The sequence below is a fragment of the Nicotiana tomentosiformis genome, chromosome 2, assembly GCF_000390325.3.
Source record: "Nicotiana tomentosiformis chromosome 2, ASM39032v3, whole genome shotgun sequence".
NCBI classification, from domain to species: domain Eukaryota; kingdom Viridiplantae; phylum Streptophyta; class Magnoliopsida; order Solanales; family Solanaceae; genus Nicotiana; species Nicotiana tomentosiformis.
This window is the reverse complement of record NC_090813.1, coordinates 100,787,695-100,806,118: the sequence shown is the minus strand read 5'-3', so window position 1 is coordinate 100,806,118 and position 18,424 is coordinate 100,787,695. Positions and strand designations below refer to the sequence as shown.

Genomic DNA, 18,424 nt, shown 5'->3' with positions numbered 1-18,424 from the left:
CTCTAAGACTCGAAGCCTCTTTTTCCAGCTCCCCTGCCCATTCATCAAGCCGCTCCTCTCTGAGCCTGGCCGTCTCTAGGGCACTCTCCCTCTCAAAATATAAAATGCGGATCACGATTATAAAAGCTTCCCCTCTTCTCACAGCCGACAACTGAACCGACTCCACCTTCTCTAAGCTCGCCGCCTTCTTAGCAACCTCACCACTCAGAGCATCCGCTTTGAGTTGGTACTCCTCAAGCTCGGCACACAGTGAAACCACATGAGCCTGAAGATCGGCGCATTGGGCCTCAACCCCCTGGCTGATGTCACGACCCAAAAATTCTACCACAGGCGTCGTGATGGCACCTAGTCTCTAAGACTAGGTAAGCCGATTTCAATTACATTTTTTTTGAGCCGTTTTTTAAAATTAAATAAGTAACCAAAACTAACATCGGAACAAATATGAATGTACAACCTCCCAAGACCGGTAGTACTAAGTCACGAACTCTAACTGAATATATGGATTGATCACGAGGACCGAATATACAATATTGTTTGATTAAAAATTAACAGTACAATAAAATAAAAAGACTCCAAGGGACTGCGACGACTAAGCAGCTCTACCTTGAATCCTTACGATCGCACTTTAACTCTTCTCAAGCCCAATAACTCCAATACCCGGCTCTGCATAAAAATATACAGAAGTGTAGTATGAGTACACCACGGTCGGTACCCAGTAAGTATCAAGACTAACCTCAGTGGAGTAGAGACGAGGTACAGTCAAGATACTAACTAGTCTAATAGCATATGCAATATAATATACAAAATAATAGGAAGCAGATAACAATAAGGGTAACATAAAACAACCAGTAATATGCACAACAGACAACAAGAATACCATTAATATCGCTTAACAATTAATAAATACAATTACACACAATAAATTAAAATCCTTCAAATGAATATCTTTCACATATAATTCTTTCAAATAACTCTCTTTCAAATATAATTTTCTCAAATATAATTCTTTCATATAATACCTTCTACATAAAAATCCTTTCAAATAAATATTTTGAATATAATTCTTTCAATTAAAAAGTCACAATGTGACACCTCGTTTCATAATCATAAAAATACGGGTGTCAGCCCATTTCCATATTTTTCGTAAACATGGGTCTCAACCCATTATTCATATTTTCACGGCACCTCGTGCCCATAATTAAATCATCATATTTCCCCCGGCACCTCGTGCCCTCATTTCATATCACAACTGCACGGACAATTCACGTGCCAAATATCATTATCATTTAATCACAGCACCCCGTGCCCACAATTCATATCACAACTGCACGGACAATTCATGTGTCAATATCCTCATTATTACTCACGGCACCTCGTGCCCACATTTTATTTTATAATTCGCCTAGAAATAGCCACAGGCTCTCAATTTCAACATAAATCAGATTGTCATCAATTTACCAACAACAAGAAAAATTGCACAAGGTATAAAAATAAACACAAGAATATCACAACATCACATAAAAATCATCAACCCCACAACCCCACATCATCACATATCGTCCCTGACAATAGCCACCCTTATCGCTCCTATTGCCACCTTTATCACTCCTATAGCCACCCTTATCACTCCGCCCAGACAATATCAATAGTCACCCTTATCGCTCTTATTGCCACCCTTATCGCTCCGCCCATATTCCAACAAATACAACCACAGTGAAATGCCACCCTTATACCCACATAATATCAACGGTGAAATGCCACCCTTATATCTTCAAAATAATAATTAACACAACACAACAATTTATACAGGAAATTATCACGGCAATATAACAAAATCAATTCATATTACAATTTGCCTAATAGCTACAACCAAAATTCCAAAGATACAACCAAGTCAATTAATTTTACAACAAATAGTCGAAGGCTCTACACAATGTGTACAACACCCAAAAATAATCAACAGAGATAGAAATTACTCAACATAAAGGAAAGTCTTTATTAACTCCAAATTTTCAATAATTATATAAACACCTCTTCTTAAGCTCATTTAATTAGTTATTTGCAGAGGGAAAAATCCAAAATGAAATTAAATTCCAATAATTATCAAACCAGCAAATTCACACAATTTCATAAATAATCAAATAACAATCACATCAACTTGTCATATAACAACAGAGTCAACAACAAGGATTTAGGCACGACAAATAAATGATTAAATATATTCTCAAGACGTTAACTCAATAAAATTTTGCACATATAAACCAAGTACATACTCGTTACCTCGCGTACATGGTTTTCAATTACACAAATTACACATAAGACTCAATGCCTAAGGGAAAATTCCCCCACTCGAGGTTAAGCAAGACACTTACCTTTTTGAAGTTAGGTCGATATTCCAAAATAGCTTTCTCACGTGAATTGACATTCGGACTGCTCCAATCTTTCTTGAGCCTTCCTTACATTACTACGAGGTTCCGAAAATCCTAACAACTTCAATCTATTTATAAACATAACAAAAGTGAACCATAATTAGGAATATTTTCATGGTTTCGGCTCATTTGAGCATTTTATCAAACACTAGGTGTGCAATTTTGGTTATAAGGTTCTTCTACAAGATTTCCTTCATTTCACAACCCAATCTTTACTTATTTGATCTCAACAATCTTCTCACAAACCTTATTGGTACAATCATATATACATAATACTCTTACACCCAAGAATCATACTCCGAATAACCAATCTTTTACCCCAAACTCAAAATTGAAGACTAGGCGTTGAATCTTACCTCTTTGATGAAGATCTTGTGATTAACTTTCTTTATTCTTAAAAGCTTGGATGATTAGAATATTAAGTTACCTTCTTATCTCTCTAAAATGCTCTTACCTCTCTCTAAAACCCTCAGAAAAATACCCCAAAATAAGCCCCAAAGCCTATTTATCAAAATGGGGTCGAGTTATGAAAATAGAAAAATTAACCCTCCGAAAGCAGGTATGCGGTCGCATAATGGACCGTATAATGGGTATTCGGGCCGCAAAATTGATCGCAAAATTGGTGCCCAGAACTGGGCTCTTCTGGTCCATTCTGCGACCAATTTGCGATCGCAGAAGTAGTTTTGCGATCGCATAATTGGTCGCAGAATTATATTTTTCCAGCCTTTAGTAATTTGGTCATAACTTCTTGTAGGAATGTTCAAATGACGAACGGTTTGAAGCGTTGGAAACTAGACACATATAACTTTATTTTGATAGGTAGAAGACCATATAACTCGTCATATAAAGAGAGGTATATTTATTTGAAGTTAGGTCTTGTGCGAACTCACTTGAAACTTTAGTCTATTATGAAATTTCGAACTTCAATATTCGATGCCGAAACCTATCGAATCAAGTCCGATTGACCTCAAATTTTGCACACAAGTCATAAGTGACATAACGGACTTATTCAAATTTCTAGAATCGGATTCCGACCTCGTTATCAAAAATTCAACCTTCGATCGAACTTTTCAAAAATCGTCTATTTTCCAACTTTCGCCAAAATGCGTCGAATTGTCCTACGGACTTCCAAATTCAAATCCGAACACGCGCCTAAGTCCGAAATCACCATACGAAGCTATTGACATCATTAAAATTCTATTCCGAGGTTGTTTGCTCAAAAGTCAACTCTTTGGTCAATTATTTTCATTTAAGCTTCAAAATGAGAATTTCTCTTTCAATTAAATTCTAAATCTTCCGAAAATCAAACTCGACCACACTCGCGGGTCATAATACATATTATGAAGTTGCACGGGACCTTAAGTCATTGAACGAGACGTTAATTCTTAAAATGACAAGTCGGGTCGTTACAACCGACCTCAAGTTCTTCCTCTTTATCCCTCAACGCCCCCTCGAGGACGCTGCATTTTCTGATGACCCTCACCAGCTCGTCGTCCTCCTTCAACTCATCTCGGAGAGCCCGAAAATTACTACTCCCGCCAAGCCTCCTGCAAAGCTCGTTGTGTTTATCACGGTATTCGCGATACTTCCGCTCTATCTTCTGAAAAATAGCCTTACGCCACTCCTCCAGTCGGGAACTCTCGATCTCCAAAATCATGGTCTGAAAGAAAGACAGAAAAATGAGGAATAAGAACAAAACTGAGCTCAACAAAAAAAATCAAATCAAAAGGCTCGCCCTGAGAGCGAGGCCGGCTATACTCCTCGACAAAGTAGCATCATTTATCTTCTCAAGGGTCTTACCCTCCACATCGAAAAAGACAGGACCAAGAGAAGGGACCATGTCCTCGGTATCTACCAGCAAATCCCGATCCAAAGGGATCGCAATGGTCCACGTGGTCTCTTCCAATCTCACCTCAAGTCGAGTAAGCCCTTCCCCCATCATCCTCACCTCCTCGACGTCCATGTTGGAGCCCATTTTGTAACCTTATTCGGCTACGTTTTTACCCTTTACGTCAACCCGGGAAGAAAGATCCTCGGCTGGTAGCGAGGCCGTTGGCTCATCCAGCTGTAAGGCGTCAGGGGACTCTCACCGACGGCCCTTCAAAGTTTATCACGGTCTCGGGGAGAGACATACCCTCCTCGCCCCCCAGTGACGGTGGAATAATGGGCGGCAACTCAACATCAACTCTGATATTTATGGTCGTCATTTCTCAAACGATGAAATCACTCATCCCCAAACTCGCCACTCGGACGACATCATCACCGACATCTACAGATCGCCTCTTACGGGGGAGCAAGTTATCGTTATTTGGCGACAACTCCTCTTTATCATCCTCGTCTACTAGATGGCGTAGAAGGGAGGTCGAGATCTTTGCCGCAGGTATAGTCGACGATCGAGCGGACCTCACCGCAGCAGAAGAAATAAAAGTTGCCTTCCTTTTACGAAATGCCGGAGTTGGAGCCTTCGACCTCCTCGAAGACCCTTGAGTTGAAAAGAAAAGCCAAAAACTTTTTTAGAAGACTATAACCTCTTGTGAAAAATCGTGACGAACATACGACAACGCTGTCAAAAAGATAGAAATGATAACAAGTGCCCCTGTATAAATTAAAACATGTAGACAAACTCACCGGTCACGGAAGGTGTGGGTCCAAATTTCTTGATGAAGGTCGGCCATTCACGAATCCCCATTGTGTGGGGTAAGACTCGGCTGACTTGGCTGACCCAGTGGTAGATGTCCCTAACCAAAGGAGGGGGCGAAGTCTCGGTTGCACAAAGAAAGGATAGAATGTCAAGTCACGACTAAAACAGATAAAATAAGTTCGAAGGAAAATACCTACGGGCGTAATTCCAAGCCTCGGGAAACCCGCTCACGTTGGCTACCACGTCCTCGGTCTTGACGAAGAAATAGTAGAGCCAGAAGTGACGATTCGCTTTATTGTCCATCTTCATCAAACTCTTACTTCCTCAGCGGCGAAGATGCAACATCATCCCCCTATAGAAACTAGGGGCGAAGAGATGCATCAGGTGGCGAAGAGAGACCCCACGGCCAGCCAACTCCGCATATTTCGTCAACATGCAGATATGCTTATAGACGTAGGGGGAAAGTTGAGTCGGGCGACGCCGTAGTAGCAACAAAACTCCTCCTCCAATGGGACAAGAGGAAAGGAATAACCTACATAGAACGGGTACGCGTAGAACGAGCAATAACTCGGGTGATGTATCTGTACCACATCGCACCCCACCGGAATCAGAACGTTGTGAGCCGGGATTTTGAACTTTTCCCTGAACTCGGCAAGGTAGGTCTCATTCATCATCGACTCTGAGGCCTCTGAATCGTCTTCAGTCAATTTCAAAAAATCAGATCTATTATCACTGCGAGGAATTATTTCATCTACTGTAGGAAAACTCTCATCTTCAAGGGAAATGGAGACATCGTCGTCGTGAGGAGGTATACGCACCGCCAAAGGGGTAGGACCAGCCATCGTGCGATAACCAGAAGGTGCGTTAACCATATTCTTGAGAAATAAGGTTTTAAACGCAGAAGGGTTGAAAATAGTAAGAATCACTAAAACTACTAAGGAGCATCGAACAATGAGGGGAGAAAAAGATACAAAGTATGCTGAGTGTCAGAGGATTCGTAAATGTTAAAGCGTTGCCCACGCATCCCTATTTATAAGGATATATGCATCAAAACTGAAAAATCATGCCATCATTACCCATCGCAAGTATTGATACGTCAGAGGCGCAGGAAACAATGCAAGACGTCGGGAAAACGTGTCATAATGACGCATGATATCGTGACGTCAATCTGAAACAATGCATCCCCAAAGTTTGCATCTCACGAAGAGTCATGTTGCCACCTCGCCTAAAACACCGCTACCCAGCTCGCTCGCCTCGTTTCGTCGACTACGACATACGGAGTCCGCTCACTAAGGCCGTCTGAGCTCGACCTTAATAAGCGGAGGGACTAATTGTATAGGCCAAAATCCATCTTCAGAATATTTAGCGTAATATGACATTAAAGAAAGTTATCGGTCGAGCTCACCCAAAACACAGCGAAGTCAATGGCCGAGGTGCCGACATGAGTTGTGGTCGAGTTATCGACGGTTGTTGCAATCAAGTTGTCAGCAAGGGTCGGGGTCGAGCTCGACTGTTGATGATAGGACTTGTAACGGCTAATTCGTCAAGATAGGGTACTAAAAGATAGTATTCTAGTGGATATTACCTGCATTTTATATTATTAGGGTTCCCTAGGAAAAAGACCCCATATAGATAGAAATAAGGGGCATGTAAAGAACACTTTTGAGAAGGAGACTTCCCCTATTACAAAAACACAAAGATTACCTTTTTACAAGTTTCTTATTGATATTGCTCCCCACTTTTCCATCAGACTCGAGGACCTTTTTACAAAGTTTCTTATTGATATTGCTCCCCACTTTTCCATTAGACTCGAAGACCGTTCATGCAAAACTTAGATTTATCTGTCATTCATCACTATCAGACAAATTATTCATTCAACCCATCCATTATTGGGTGAATCATTCTCCCTATTTACTTAAATGCCATTTATTGACATTTATTGTTAGTTATATGTTCCTTAATATTCTTGCTTTAAGTGTATCCTATATTTATTGCCACCAGTCATATACAGAATCTGTCCCAACTAACATACATCTTAGTGCTTAAGTATCTAGAGTTATTATCCTTGACTATATTTAATCCCTCACTATATAAATTTAATAGTAAACCAGAAATTATATATTTCGGTCAAGCACTTTGTGAACTGAAAACTTCAAAAACTTTAAAAAATACTCTACAATTATTTTTGGAATTTGAAGATTCTGTTTTCAAAAATCTTCCAAAAAGTGATTAAAATATATAAACAAACATATTTGAAAAGAACGAGAGGGAAGACCAAGCAAGCATCTTTGTTCAAAATGGTATATGCTGAGTTGTAATTGCTATATGGAGGGAAAGAAACACTAGAGTCCACGAGAATACTAAGAAGACATGTGATTTCATAGCCAAAAAAATAGCATGAGGGATTGGAGCTACGTGGAAACGGAAACCCTCCATAGGAGGTGTGACATATCTCCCTATCAAAGCAGATGATTATCCTTTGAAGGGTTGATTAGAAACATGTAGATATAGATCGGCATGACTGAGTAAGTCTAACTGGGTTTTGTATTTCTTGCATTGATAATTAATAAAATTGTCCATAGTTACCAAAAAAATATATTCACAAACAAAATAAAAAAAAAACTCCCAAATTCAATGCCCAAACGGGAGCTTAGTAGGCGTTTGGACATAAGAATTGTAAAATTCCAAAAAATGGTGAAATTTTTTTTAAAGTGAAAATAGTATTTGAAATTTAGAGTTGTGTTTTGACATAAATTTCAGTTTGGGTTGCTTTTGAAGTTTTGTGAGTGATTTGAGTCAAACTTTTGAAAAACAGTTTTTTGGAGTTTTTCAAATTTTCGAAAATTTCCAAAATATATCTTCAAGTGAAAATTAAAATTTTTATGAACAAGCGCCGATTTCGAAAAAAAGTAAATTTTTTTTGAAAAAAGGAAAAAATATTTTATGTCCAAACGGGCTCTTAGCTAGCGTTTGGCCATAGATTTCTAAATTTATTCTGAAAAATCTGATTTGGATGAAGTTTGGTTTGAAGATGAAAATGTGTTTGAAAATCTGTTTTGGGGTGACGTTTGGTTTGGAAAAATATGAAACATGACTTATACCCATAAGTTTTAAAAACTATCACAAATACCCAACAGTACCATTATCAATAACATTCATTATATTATCGCAAACCATAGTCCTGAACATAAATAAATTTGATACAAAATTATTATTTTTATAATGAACTACATGATACACTATCAGATGGCCGAGAAGACGAAGCAACATCGTTACAAAATAATAAATGGTGGGCTCTTTTATAAAATACAAAAGTTTGGGGCAATTTTTAAAAAATATAATAGTGATATTTTGGCCCCAAACCAACTATTGAGCTGATTTTGGGTTTTGAAATTTGGCCAAAATGTAGGCAAAATCTATGGCCAAACATGTGTTTGCCAAATAAAATCCAAATTTATTTTGGCAAAATTTATGGCCAAACGGGTCCTTAATATATGTGAAAATTTCTCATTCTTCTGTCTCGCATAACTTCTGAATAACATCATAATCCGTTTGTGAAAGTTATGAGCCACTAGCTTGTTTTTACATAAAATTCTTAAATGGAGAGTCTTAAATTGTATTATTTTTTGCAAATAACCCTCTATTTTATGTGTGGTTCTAAGTCGTATAAATAGTGTCGGATGTCCAATTTTTCATTCTAATTTGGTCATGCATTCAGGCTTAGAAATTTGAAATAATATTTGGAGATTTTCAGGATAAGTATTTATTTATAAATTTATTTTTAACTTTAAACTTTAAATATATAATATGAAATTTGGTGTGGAAAATAAAATTTGAAAAAAGGAAAACAATTTTAAAAGTTTTCACTCACAACTGTTTAAACACAGGAAATTTTCAAACTCTTATGTAATTTCAACCGGTAAGAGTACCTAGTTTCAAATATTGTCTACATTTAATTTCTGTTATACTATCAGACTAAATTTACCTCTACCATTATACTATCGGGTCAAATTTACCCCTACAATCAGTAAAATTTTAAAAATTACCCCTCAGTCCGTCAGGCAACCCAAAATCTCCCAAATCATTACTGATTCTGCTCCTTGATCCACTATTTTTAAAATAATTGGCATTTACCTGCTATCTGAATTGGAGAAAAAATAAGAGAAAATAATATTAAATAATACAACAGTTAATAAATAAAGTATAGTTATTTAAAAAATCTAAAATAGGTAGCTTGTATAAATTCTAAAAGTATTTACAACATCCTAATTTTAATGAATTCGTTGCACCAAATGTATGTGGACTTTGCAAGTATTATTGATTGAAGTTGAAGTTCCTCGGAGACTTTACATTGTCGAATTCAACTTTGCTTTAATCAAACGCCTACACATTGTGCACTCTTAAGTTAGTCGATCAAACTCTATACTAACAAGACAATGACAAAATATATTTGAATATAATATATGTACATACATGATGAGCAGCTGCATATAATTCACAATAAATAGTCCCACTAAATTCTACAGTGTGTATATGGTTGAAAAATAAATAAAAATTTAAACCAATTTCAAACACAGTATTACAAGAAAAAAAGTGGGTGCATTGGTAATTAAAAAAAATCATGAATAATTTGTATAGTCTAGTAACTTTAGCATTCACATCAATAGTAATCTCTAAAAATAGTGGAGCAAGAAGAACAACAAGTGATTTAAATAAAAGTAATTTGGAAGATTTTGGATTACTTAATACATCAAAGGGTAATTTTTAAATGTTTGCTGATGATAGGATAAATTTGGTCGCATAGTATAACGATAGGGGTAAATTTGGCCGGATAGTATAACGAAAGTGAAATGTAGACAATATTCGAAAGTAGAGGGGTATATTTGCCCCCTTTTCCTTTTTTCTAAGAGCCTGTTTGGACATAAGAATTTGTTAAACCTTTTTTCGAAATTTTTTCACTTTATTTCGAAATCAATGGCCATAAAAATTTTAATTTTTGCTTGAAGATGAATTTTGACATTTTTCGAAAATTTAAAAAACTCTAAAAAGTTATTTTTTAAAATTTTTACTCAGATCAATCACAAAAATTCAAAACAACCCAAAATTTTATTCATATCCAAATACAACTCTAATTTTTAAATAATATTTTTAAAAAATGTTCACTTTTTTTTTTTAATTTTACAATTCTTATGTCCAAACCCGCCCACTAAGTCTCAACCAACTCATGTCCAAAGGAAAACCTATGCCTCTAAAGGGGTACAAAGGTCCACGTTCGACCTCTCTTTGTTGTTGGAAGAGAAAAAGAAAGCTCCCTTTATTACTTCTATATACATATATTCTGTTCTTTGGGAGTAAAAGATAGTTTCCCGCCGGGAAGAAGGTGAAATGAGAATAGGGAGGGCCTAGGAGTAAGGACTGTCCGGAAATGGAGAAGTGCAAGGAGGGGCGAAAGCTGATGAAAGAGACGGTAATAAGTGATAGTACCTTTGATGATCTCCATTCGTATTCCGACGACGACGGCGAGAACCGTTTTCAACCCGATAACCTTGACGACGATGAAACAACGCACCATTTGGAATATTCAGAGCAGATATGCTCCTCCAGTGTTAAGAAGAGGAGACTGACGCAGACGAATCTATTCCAGTTGTGGGGCCTTGAGAATCCTGCTGACCATGGCAAGAGCAAGAACGTCACGCAGACGAATCTATTCCAGCTGTGGGGCTTTGAGAATCCTGGAAAGAGCAAGAGCGTCCAAAAGGCCACTACTTCTCTTGCTTCCTGCAAAAGCCAACGCGTTTGCCCCTTCTATAAGAGGATTCCGGGTCTGTTCACAACCCTAGCCCTCCTCCATTTTCCATTGTATTCCTGTCTCATCCTTAATTCTTCTTGGACCCTCCTTAAATTCTGCTAATATTTTCTTTTCCTTTTCTTCAAATCTCTCTTAGATTAAGCGTGCCCTCGTATTGAGCAAAAGATGCATTCTTTCAGGCTACTAATCTTTTACACATCCATTGCACTATTGCTGATTGATCAGTAAACACAGGATCTATAAGCTTCGTGGGAATTTCGTTTTGAACGTCAACTTCTTAATAATGACTCATTCTGAAATCTCTAGTTAGATAACATTAAAAAAAAAAAAAAAGGGTGTGTGTGTGTGTGTGTGGGGGGGGGGGGGGGGGTACTTAAAAGTTGATTTTTTTTTGTGTTTCAGTCCTTGGAAGGATTTTGAGTTGCACTTATCCTTGAACAATATAAGATTTGAATGTCCAAGCTTTGTATGTCAGTATGTTGCTTGTCTGATAGCCCTTGCACAGTCACTGGCTAAGTATACAGTACTATTGAGCTTCCTACTGTGGCATCATATTTTTAGCCGTCTGGCATCTTAATTACTCCTGTATTGTTCAGCTCTAGAACAGTCAGTTTTGTTTCTTGACACACCCTTAATTGGGAATTGGTTTTCATGGTTTTCTCATGTATATTGAGTGCAACTACTCCACAATGTGCTGTTGTTCAACATTTAAGTCCTTTATTCATGCAGGAACGCCCTTCACTGTTGATGCATTTCGCTATGGTCCAGTCAAAGGCTGCTCTGCCTATTTCCTTAGTCATTTCCATGCCGATCATTATATTGGCTTGACGAAAGTATGGTCACATGGCCATATCTACTGTACCAACCTGACTGCTCGCCTAGTTAGAATCTGTCTTAATGTTAGTCCATCGTAAGGACTCTTTTTTGCCCTGTCAAGTGTATTACTCGAAAAACAAGAAAAGTTTCATATTCTTTTCTTCTCTTTTGGGTTCTTTTACTCCCTCCCACCTCAAACAAGCGTACAGGATATTAAGTTCCGTCGATTCTTTTGCAGTTTTATCTGTCCTCTGGAATTAGGTACTGAATACGACCTTAAAGGAATCAAAGTTACTATGCTTGATGCTAATCACTGTCCTGGTGCTGCTCTCATTCACTTCCGTCTCCCAAATGGACAATGTTACTTGCACACTGGAGACTTTAGGGCTTCGAAGCTGATGCAATCATATCCACTTCTTGCAAGCCAACGTATTAATATACTTTACCTTGACACAACATATTGCAATCCAAAGTACAGGTGTTAAATCTCTTTGTATTCTGGCGTGGATATATATTGTTCACAGTTGTGGTGGATATTAAATTTTTTTTGAGATATTTCAGGTTTCCTTCCAAAGAAGAAGTTTTGAAATTTGTTGTGGGCGTCACGAGAACATATTTGAATAATTATCCAAAAACCATCGTGGTTGTTGGTGCATACAGCATTGGAAAAGAACATGTGTATTTTGCAATTTCCAAGGCACTCAGGGTATCTTAGCTGCTGACTATTTCATGCTTTTTTTTGTCGCTTTTACGATATTAATCCATATTATCACTTGATGAATATCTATCAGTCCTATAAAGGCATCAAAGGCAATGAACAATTGTCAGTTATTGCTATAAAATACACCATTGACCATTTAACAGAAGACGAAACTGCTTTTCTCGTATAACTAGGTTTCTAAAATCCTTCTCTTTATGGATGAATAGCATGTCATATGGCACCAAACTATTGAAATTTCATTGTCTTTCTGGGACAAGGTAACAATTTGCTACAAGTTTGCTTCAGGTGTCCTCTTCAAAGCTAAACTTTATGCTACCTATTTGCTTAACAAAGTGAACTTCTGTACGAAATATTAGCTGACTGGATTTTCTTATAAATACTTCATAGGTAAAAATATATGCAAATGCTTCCAGGAGGCGCATTCTTCAGTCTTTTGGCTGGGCAGGAATTTCTGAAAATCTGTCAACAAACAGGAAAGATACACCTTTACACATATTGCCTATATCATCCTTGAAATTTGAGGTTTGCATTAGTACATCCTTTAGTTGATTGATGTGTTTTCCCTTTATAACTTCTCCTGTTGACGTTTCTCAAGATGCTGGAGCGTTATTTGGCATCACAAGACGGACAGTACACTAGCATGTTGGCATTCCGACCAACAGGTAACTCATATTTGTTACTTATAGCTTCTGACCCGTCTTTTTAATTGGATTTCTGTCTCTTTTTTCATGCAGAAGATCGTTACCATTGTCTTTTTTTCAGGTTGGACTTACTCAGAGACCATTGGGGAGAATCTAAACTTAATAAAACCCACTTCTAAAGGCAACATCACTATTTATGGTGAGATAACTTGGTGCTTCTTAGGAGGTTTAGATCCCTCAATTTTTTTAATTTATAATTTGTGTCATTTAGTGTATGTTACGACTGCTTTTTGTGGGTCCTATTTGGCTGAGGTATTGATTCAACTCCTCTACTGCATTAATTTCCTGCAGGAGTTCCATATAGTGAGCATTCTAGTTTCACAGAGCTGCAGGAATTTGTGCAGGTTGAGTTGTTTTTCTATATTTCTTTTGGCTACTTGAATATTTAGTTAATGCCATCTTTGCCAACTGCCCAACTGGTAAAATTCCCAAGTGTATGTTTTTTTATATTTTACAAAATTATGCTATATCCCAATTATGGAACTATTTGGTTTTGCAGTTTCTGAGGCCAGAAAAGATAATTCCTACTGTCAATGTTGGAAATGCTGTAAATCGTGAGAAGATGCACTCGTACTTTCAGCAGTGGCTGAAATCCTGAAAGAGGAGCTGTTCTTTAGGCGATTAGGAAGTGTATTAGCTAGGTTATTGAAATGGGAATAGTGTTACCGGCTGGGCAACAAAGGTGTTGTTCTGAGGTTGGAAATAGACAGTAGTGGCCCACTGTGAATGGACACACTGTCCGCTGCTCCTCTTATATTATATGGTGTTGTTGAGTGTTTTAAAATTCCTCTATCAACATCTTGAAACGGCAATATGGTATTAATTTTTCAGCAGTGGTGGATTTCCTGCACATCAAAATTACAGAATGCGTCTGTTGCTAGAGCATCATGAATAATCAATTGAGCGATCCTAAATCCGAATTTATCAGGATGGTCATTTTTATGTCTAAAAGTTTCATGTATGTATATTGCTGTTAATCACCTATCTGTCCTTGTCTCGCTGGAAGTTCGTAGTGTTTCCAGATATCATTTTGCCAGTCCATTTTTGGACTATAGCTTCAGTTAATGGAAATTATAATTCGTTTCCAAAGATCCCTGGATGAAGGAGATTGGCTCTTGCTGCGCTTCATTTTTGGAAGTAAGTACTCTTATTCTTAATTGGACATATGTTTTCTACCGTCAAACCTCTCTATAACAACATCGTTTGTTCCGATATTTTTGGGCTTTTATAGTGAATGGCTGTTATACACCTATAACAGCATTTGGCGTTTAACTATATTTTGGCTGTTATACACAAAAATTATCCAAAAATTAATTTTTTTAAATGTTACATAAAAAGATAATTATTTAGATTTAAAATCTCAAAATATATGAATATTTCACTAATTAAATGCTAAAGAAATCTAATACGTTATTATTAAACCCATAACTACACATAAAAAATTTAAACTCAAAGGAACACATTTTAAAGCTACTAGAAAATTAAATTCTTTCAAGATTGATGGAAAAACTCTATAATTGTAGCTTGTTTCATAGATTTCAGTCTCTTACTAAAGGTATAATGCTTGAATTGACAAAGATTTGCGTACTGTCTTGTCTTACATCCATTTGCAATAAAATGTCAGTTTAGTTGTCTAAAGTTAACTTGACTTGTTCAATCACATGATGATATTTTTCCATAGTGAAGCTCTATTAGTTTTCGGAAGCTAACATCCATAAAGGAAAAAATAAAGAAAGAAAAAATAATGTAGACTGTAGATTCAACATTAGAAAGGTGTTTACTGCTATCATAATAAAATAATATATTTTTATCATAGGATGTGCATTAAAGTCATAAAATATTTTATCAAAATTTTTAAAATTATTATTAGTAATGATCTTAGAGAATCTACATGGCTGATATAGAGGAGTAATTTTACAAAGAGCGTACTGTCATAAAGATGGTTGTTGCTGTTATAGGTGAAAAGCTGTTATAGAGGTAAAATATAACATAAAAAATCGGTTTTGAGAAAAATTTGGCTTTATAGTGAATGCATGTTATATCGGGATGCTGTTATAGAGAGGTCTGACTATAGTTGCAAATAGGTCCTTGAGAGTATGTTACTCCCACTCTGAAATATAGTTCCATTACATTTTGGATGAATAGTTTGTTATCCACATAATATATCTGTAGTGTGACAGAGCACCTATCTATGTCTACATTCTTTTTCCCATTGGTTTTTTTTAATTAGTTGGATGTTGCTGGAGCAAGAGAATTGGTTTCTTTCTGAAGGTAATATCAGGTTTAAGATGGCATATCAAAAGCTGTGGTCATGCCTCAATGTCTATTGAATTATATCTCGCTGGAATTTAGATGTTTGGTTTTCTGTGAGGTGCAGGTTTTGGAGAAGTCTTTTTCTTGAAGGTAACGATGTCTGTAAAATTTCCCTAATATTGGCTGTCTATTCTAATCTCAGATGTGCAATAACTCTTGGTCTGAATTCTTAGTTAATATCAGGAGACAACATATAACTATGCTAGTTAATTTTGTATCTGATCACTGATATTATTATAGGAAAATTTGTAGGCTTGGTATTTATCGGACAATGGTGACACCAACATGAAACCATTTCTGGAGTAAATGAGAGCCTGCTTTTGCTAGGATGCAAGGGAGTAGACTAAGAGCCCGTTTGGACATAAGAAAATTTTTCCTTTTTTCCAAAATAAATTTACTTTTTTTTCGAAATCAACGTTAATAAAATTTCCAATTTTCACTTGAAGATGCATTTTGGAAATTTTCGAAAATTTGAAAAACTCCAAAAAGTTATTTTTCAAAGTTTTCACTCAAATCACCACAAAACTTCAAAAACAACCCAAAATTATATTCATGTCCAAACACAATTCTAAATTTCAAATACCATTTTCACTTGAAAATTATTTTCCCCCTATTTTGGAATTTTACAATTCTTATGTCCAAACGCCCACTAAGATATGTTGAGATATCATTATACCTTTTAGGTGTCTAACTTGAGATATTTTATGAATTTACCACATAGAAGTGTTGCAAGAAACAATATTCGGTGTTATTATCTACTGTTTATGTCGGTATTCAACCAGAGGACAACTTTATTGTGCCTTTGAATTTCTAGTACTTATTTGGGTTCTTCTGAAGAAAAATCCATCTATTGTGTCATTATTATTGATTAGCCACAGTATCTGAAATTTTTTGTTATCTCGATAAACCTTTGGCTAATTACTGGCTATGAAGATTAAACTCTCTGAGTTTAGGATGCTGAAAGGACTATTAGTATATTAGATCGTTTGTTCCTTGATTGCTAGCAGTACTATTAGATTATGCTTTGTGGTCTCAGTAAGACATGTCTCATTGTTGAAAAATGAATGAGCTGCAGCCCTTCATGTACGATGTATCATGTAGGGGTCTGTTTCCTGATGGTGTTAATTGCCTCTCCTTTTGGCTTTCTTTGTTTTCGGTGTACACTTTTTCTCACTTTTCTGTATACGTGTGAACCCAATGCAAGGAGTGAGGGTTCGTCTTGGAACCACAAGATTTGGTGCTGCTGCTGTGCGAACACATATTTATTCTTGATGTTGTAGTTCATGGCTTGTCTAATTTGTGTGTCATTTTAGGACTTAGTTATTAAAATGCAGATTGTTTTGAGGTTGGAAATCTGCTTTTATAAATTATTTTCACCACCAAACAAGGCTCTCTGCATCTAATTTGGATAACGGTGCTAAAACCTGAGATGACATATGTGGTTACCTTCCGAAATCTTAGAATGGCTAGCCGGTAAAAGATGGATGCCACCTCAACATCGGCTTGTCATCCTTCAGTTAGGACTATAACTATCCGATAAAATGGAAGAGTACTTTTTTTTTTTCCGTTTTCCCTTCACTATTTTTTTTCCCCTTGTTGCCAACGGAATACAAAGAGGGTGACTCCTCCGAGAGAGGGGAAATGCACTTCCACCAAGCCACCAGAAACAAAGAAAGATAAGTGTAATCAACATATGATATTATGTGGCTCTCTTCATTTAGTTTTAGAACAATAGGGTATTGGCTGGAGAGAAGGGGGACATGTTCCTTACAACCCCCCACCCCACCCACCCAACGGAAATAATGACTACGTTGACGGCAAGAATCAAAGTTAGAAACAAGTCGTGGGGTGCACTAATAGAGCTCCACTTGAATTCCAGTGAGTGAGAACGTATAATTTTATATTTTTCCTCGTAGAGGTAATCTGCTAAATAGATAGAACTGTAGTTTATATCTTGAGAAGAAAAAAAAAAAGACGTGTGCAACTCAATGCGCGTGACTAGTGCCTCATGCTTTAAAAATTGTCGGTTTGATTAAAAATAAATTCATTGTTGATAATCTTTTAGTGAAGGACTGAATATGAGTACAAGTTTGTTCAATTTGATACTATGATTTATTGCCTCTTTAATTACGTGATTGCAACTACAATAATAACACAATTATCATCCCAAGTTTCTGAGAATAAGTGAACAACCAAATCAGAGCACTTGAAAGACTAAACTAAATTAGCATAAGATCTGATGTAAATGCAATATATGCATAAAAAGACAAACTTTCCTGAAGTTTGAATCTTTATCAGTTCGTGAAGGAGATTGATCAAACAGTACATGGTCACGGAGTGTCACTTGTCACTAAGTGTTGAAGTAAAACATGTGGGACAGAAAAAGAAGGTCCATTCTCACTTGGTGAGAAAAGAGCGAAAGCTTAAGGAACGTTGTTCTTATTTGATCGCATTCTCAATTTCTCATATCCATTTTGGATTCTGAACCTAATGTTGTAAAAAGTGTGCTTGTAATCCCGCTATGAGATCGATTTTCCAGCTTCCATTCTTGCTGACAGATGCCCACGCGAGGCAGGCTTTAATCCCAACACTTGAGTTTCACTTCGCAAATAGGGCGGAAAAGTCCTTTAAGCTTATTTAACTGGATAACTGGCTACTTTTCAACTACTATATTAAAGCTGGTTATATTACAAAAAATAAGTTGTCTTAAAAGTGGCTACATGGTATAATATAAACAATAGTTAGGATTCATTTCGATTGGAATTTAGTAGGCTAGACCGCTAGAATCAATGTCAGTAATTGACAAAAAATTTCTTTGTACTGTCCGTAAGAAAAAATAATTTGGTCTCAAATGGATCGTTCGCCTTTTAATCTCTTGATCCTTTTTGTAATTTTAGCTAATAAGAAGAATTACCCATAAATTGGATTTAAAATCACAGTTTGCCAAAATGTCATGAATAAATATGCAACACAAATTCCATGAAGCGCCATAAT

At 36.6% G+C, this 18,424-nt stretch overlaps 1 protein-coding gene across 1 annotated transcript; it reads left to right on the top strand.

Annotated features, from left to right (window-relative positions):
* The first annotated feature begins 10,346 nt into the window (after positions 1-10,346).
* LOC104089784 (DNA cross-link repair protein SNM1) lies at positions 10,347-14,068 on the top strand. The gene is made up of 9 exons (XM_009594754.4): positions 10,347-10,892; positions 11,609-11,789; positions 11,934-12,173; positions 12,257-12,401; positions 12,804-12,938; positions 13,012-13,078; positions 13,179-13,256; positions 13,409-13,461; positions 13,617-14,068. The coding sequence occupies exons 1-9, from the start codon at positions 10,496-10,498 to the stop codon at positions 13,713-13,715; spliced, it is 1,395 nt and encodes a 464-aa protein (XP_009593049.1). The 5' UTR covers positions 10,347-10,495; the 3' UTR covers positions 13,716-14,068.
* The last annotated feature ends 4,356 nt before the right edge of the window (positions 14,069-18,424 follow it).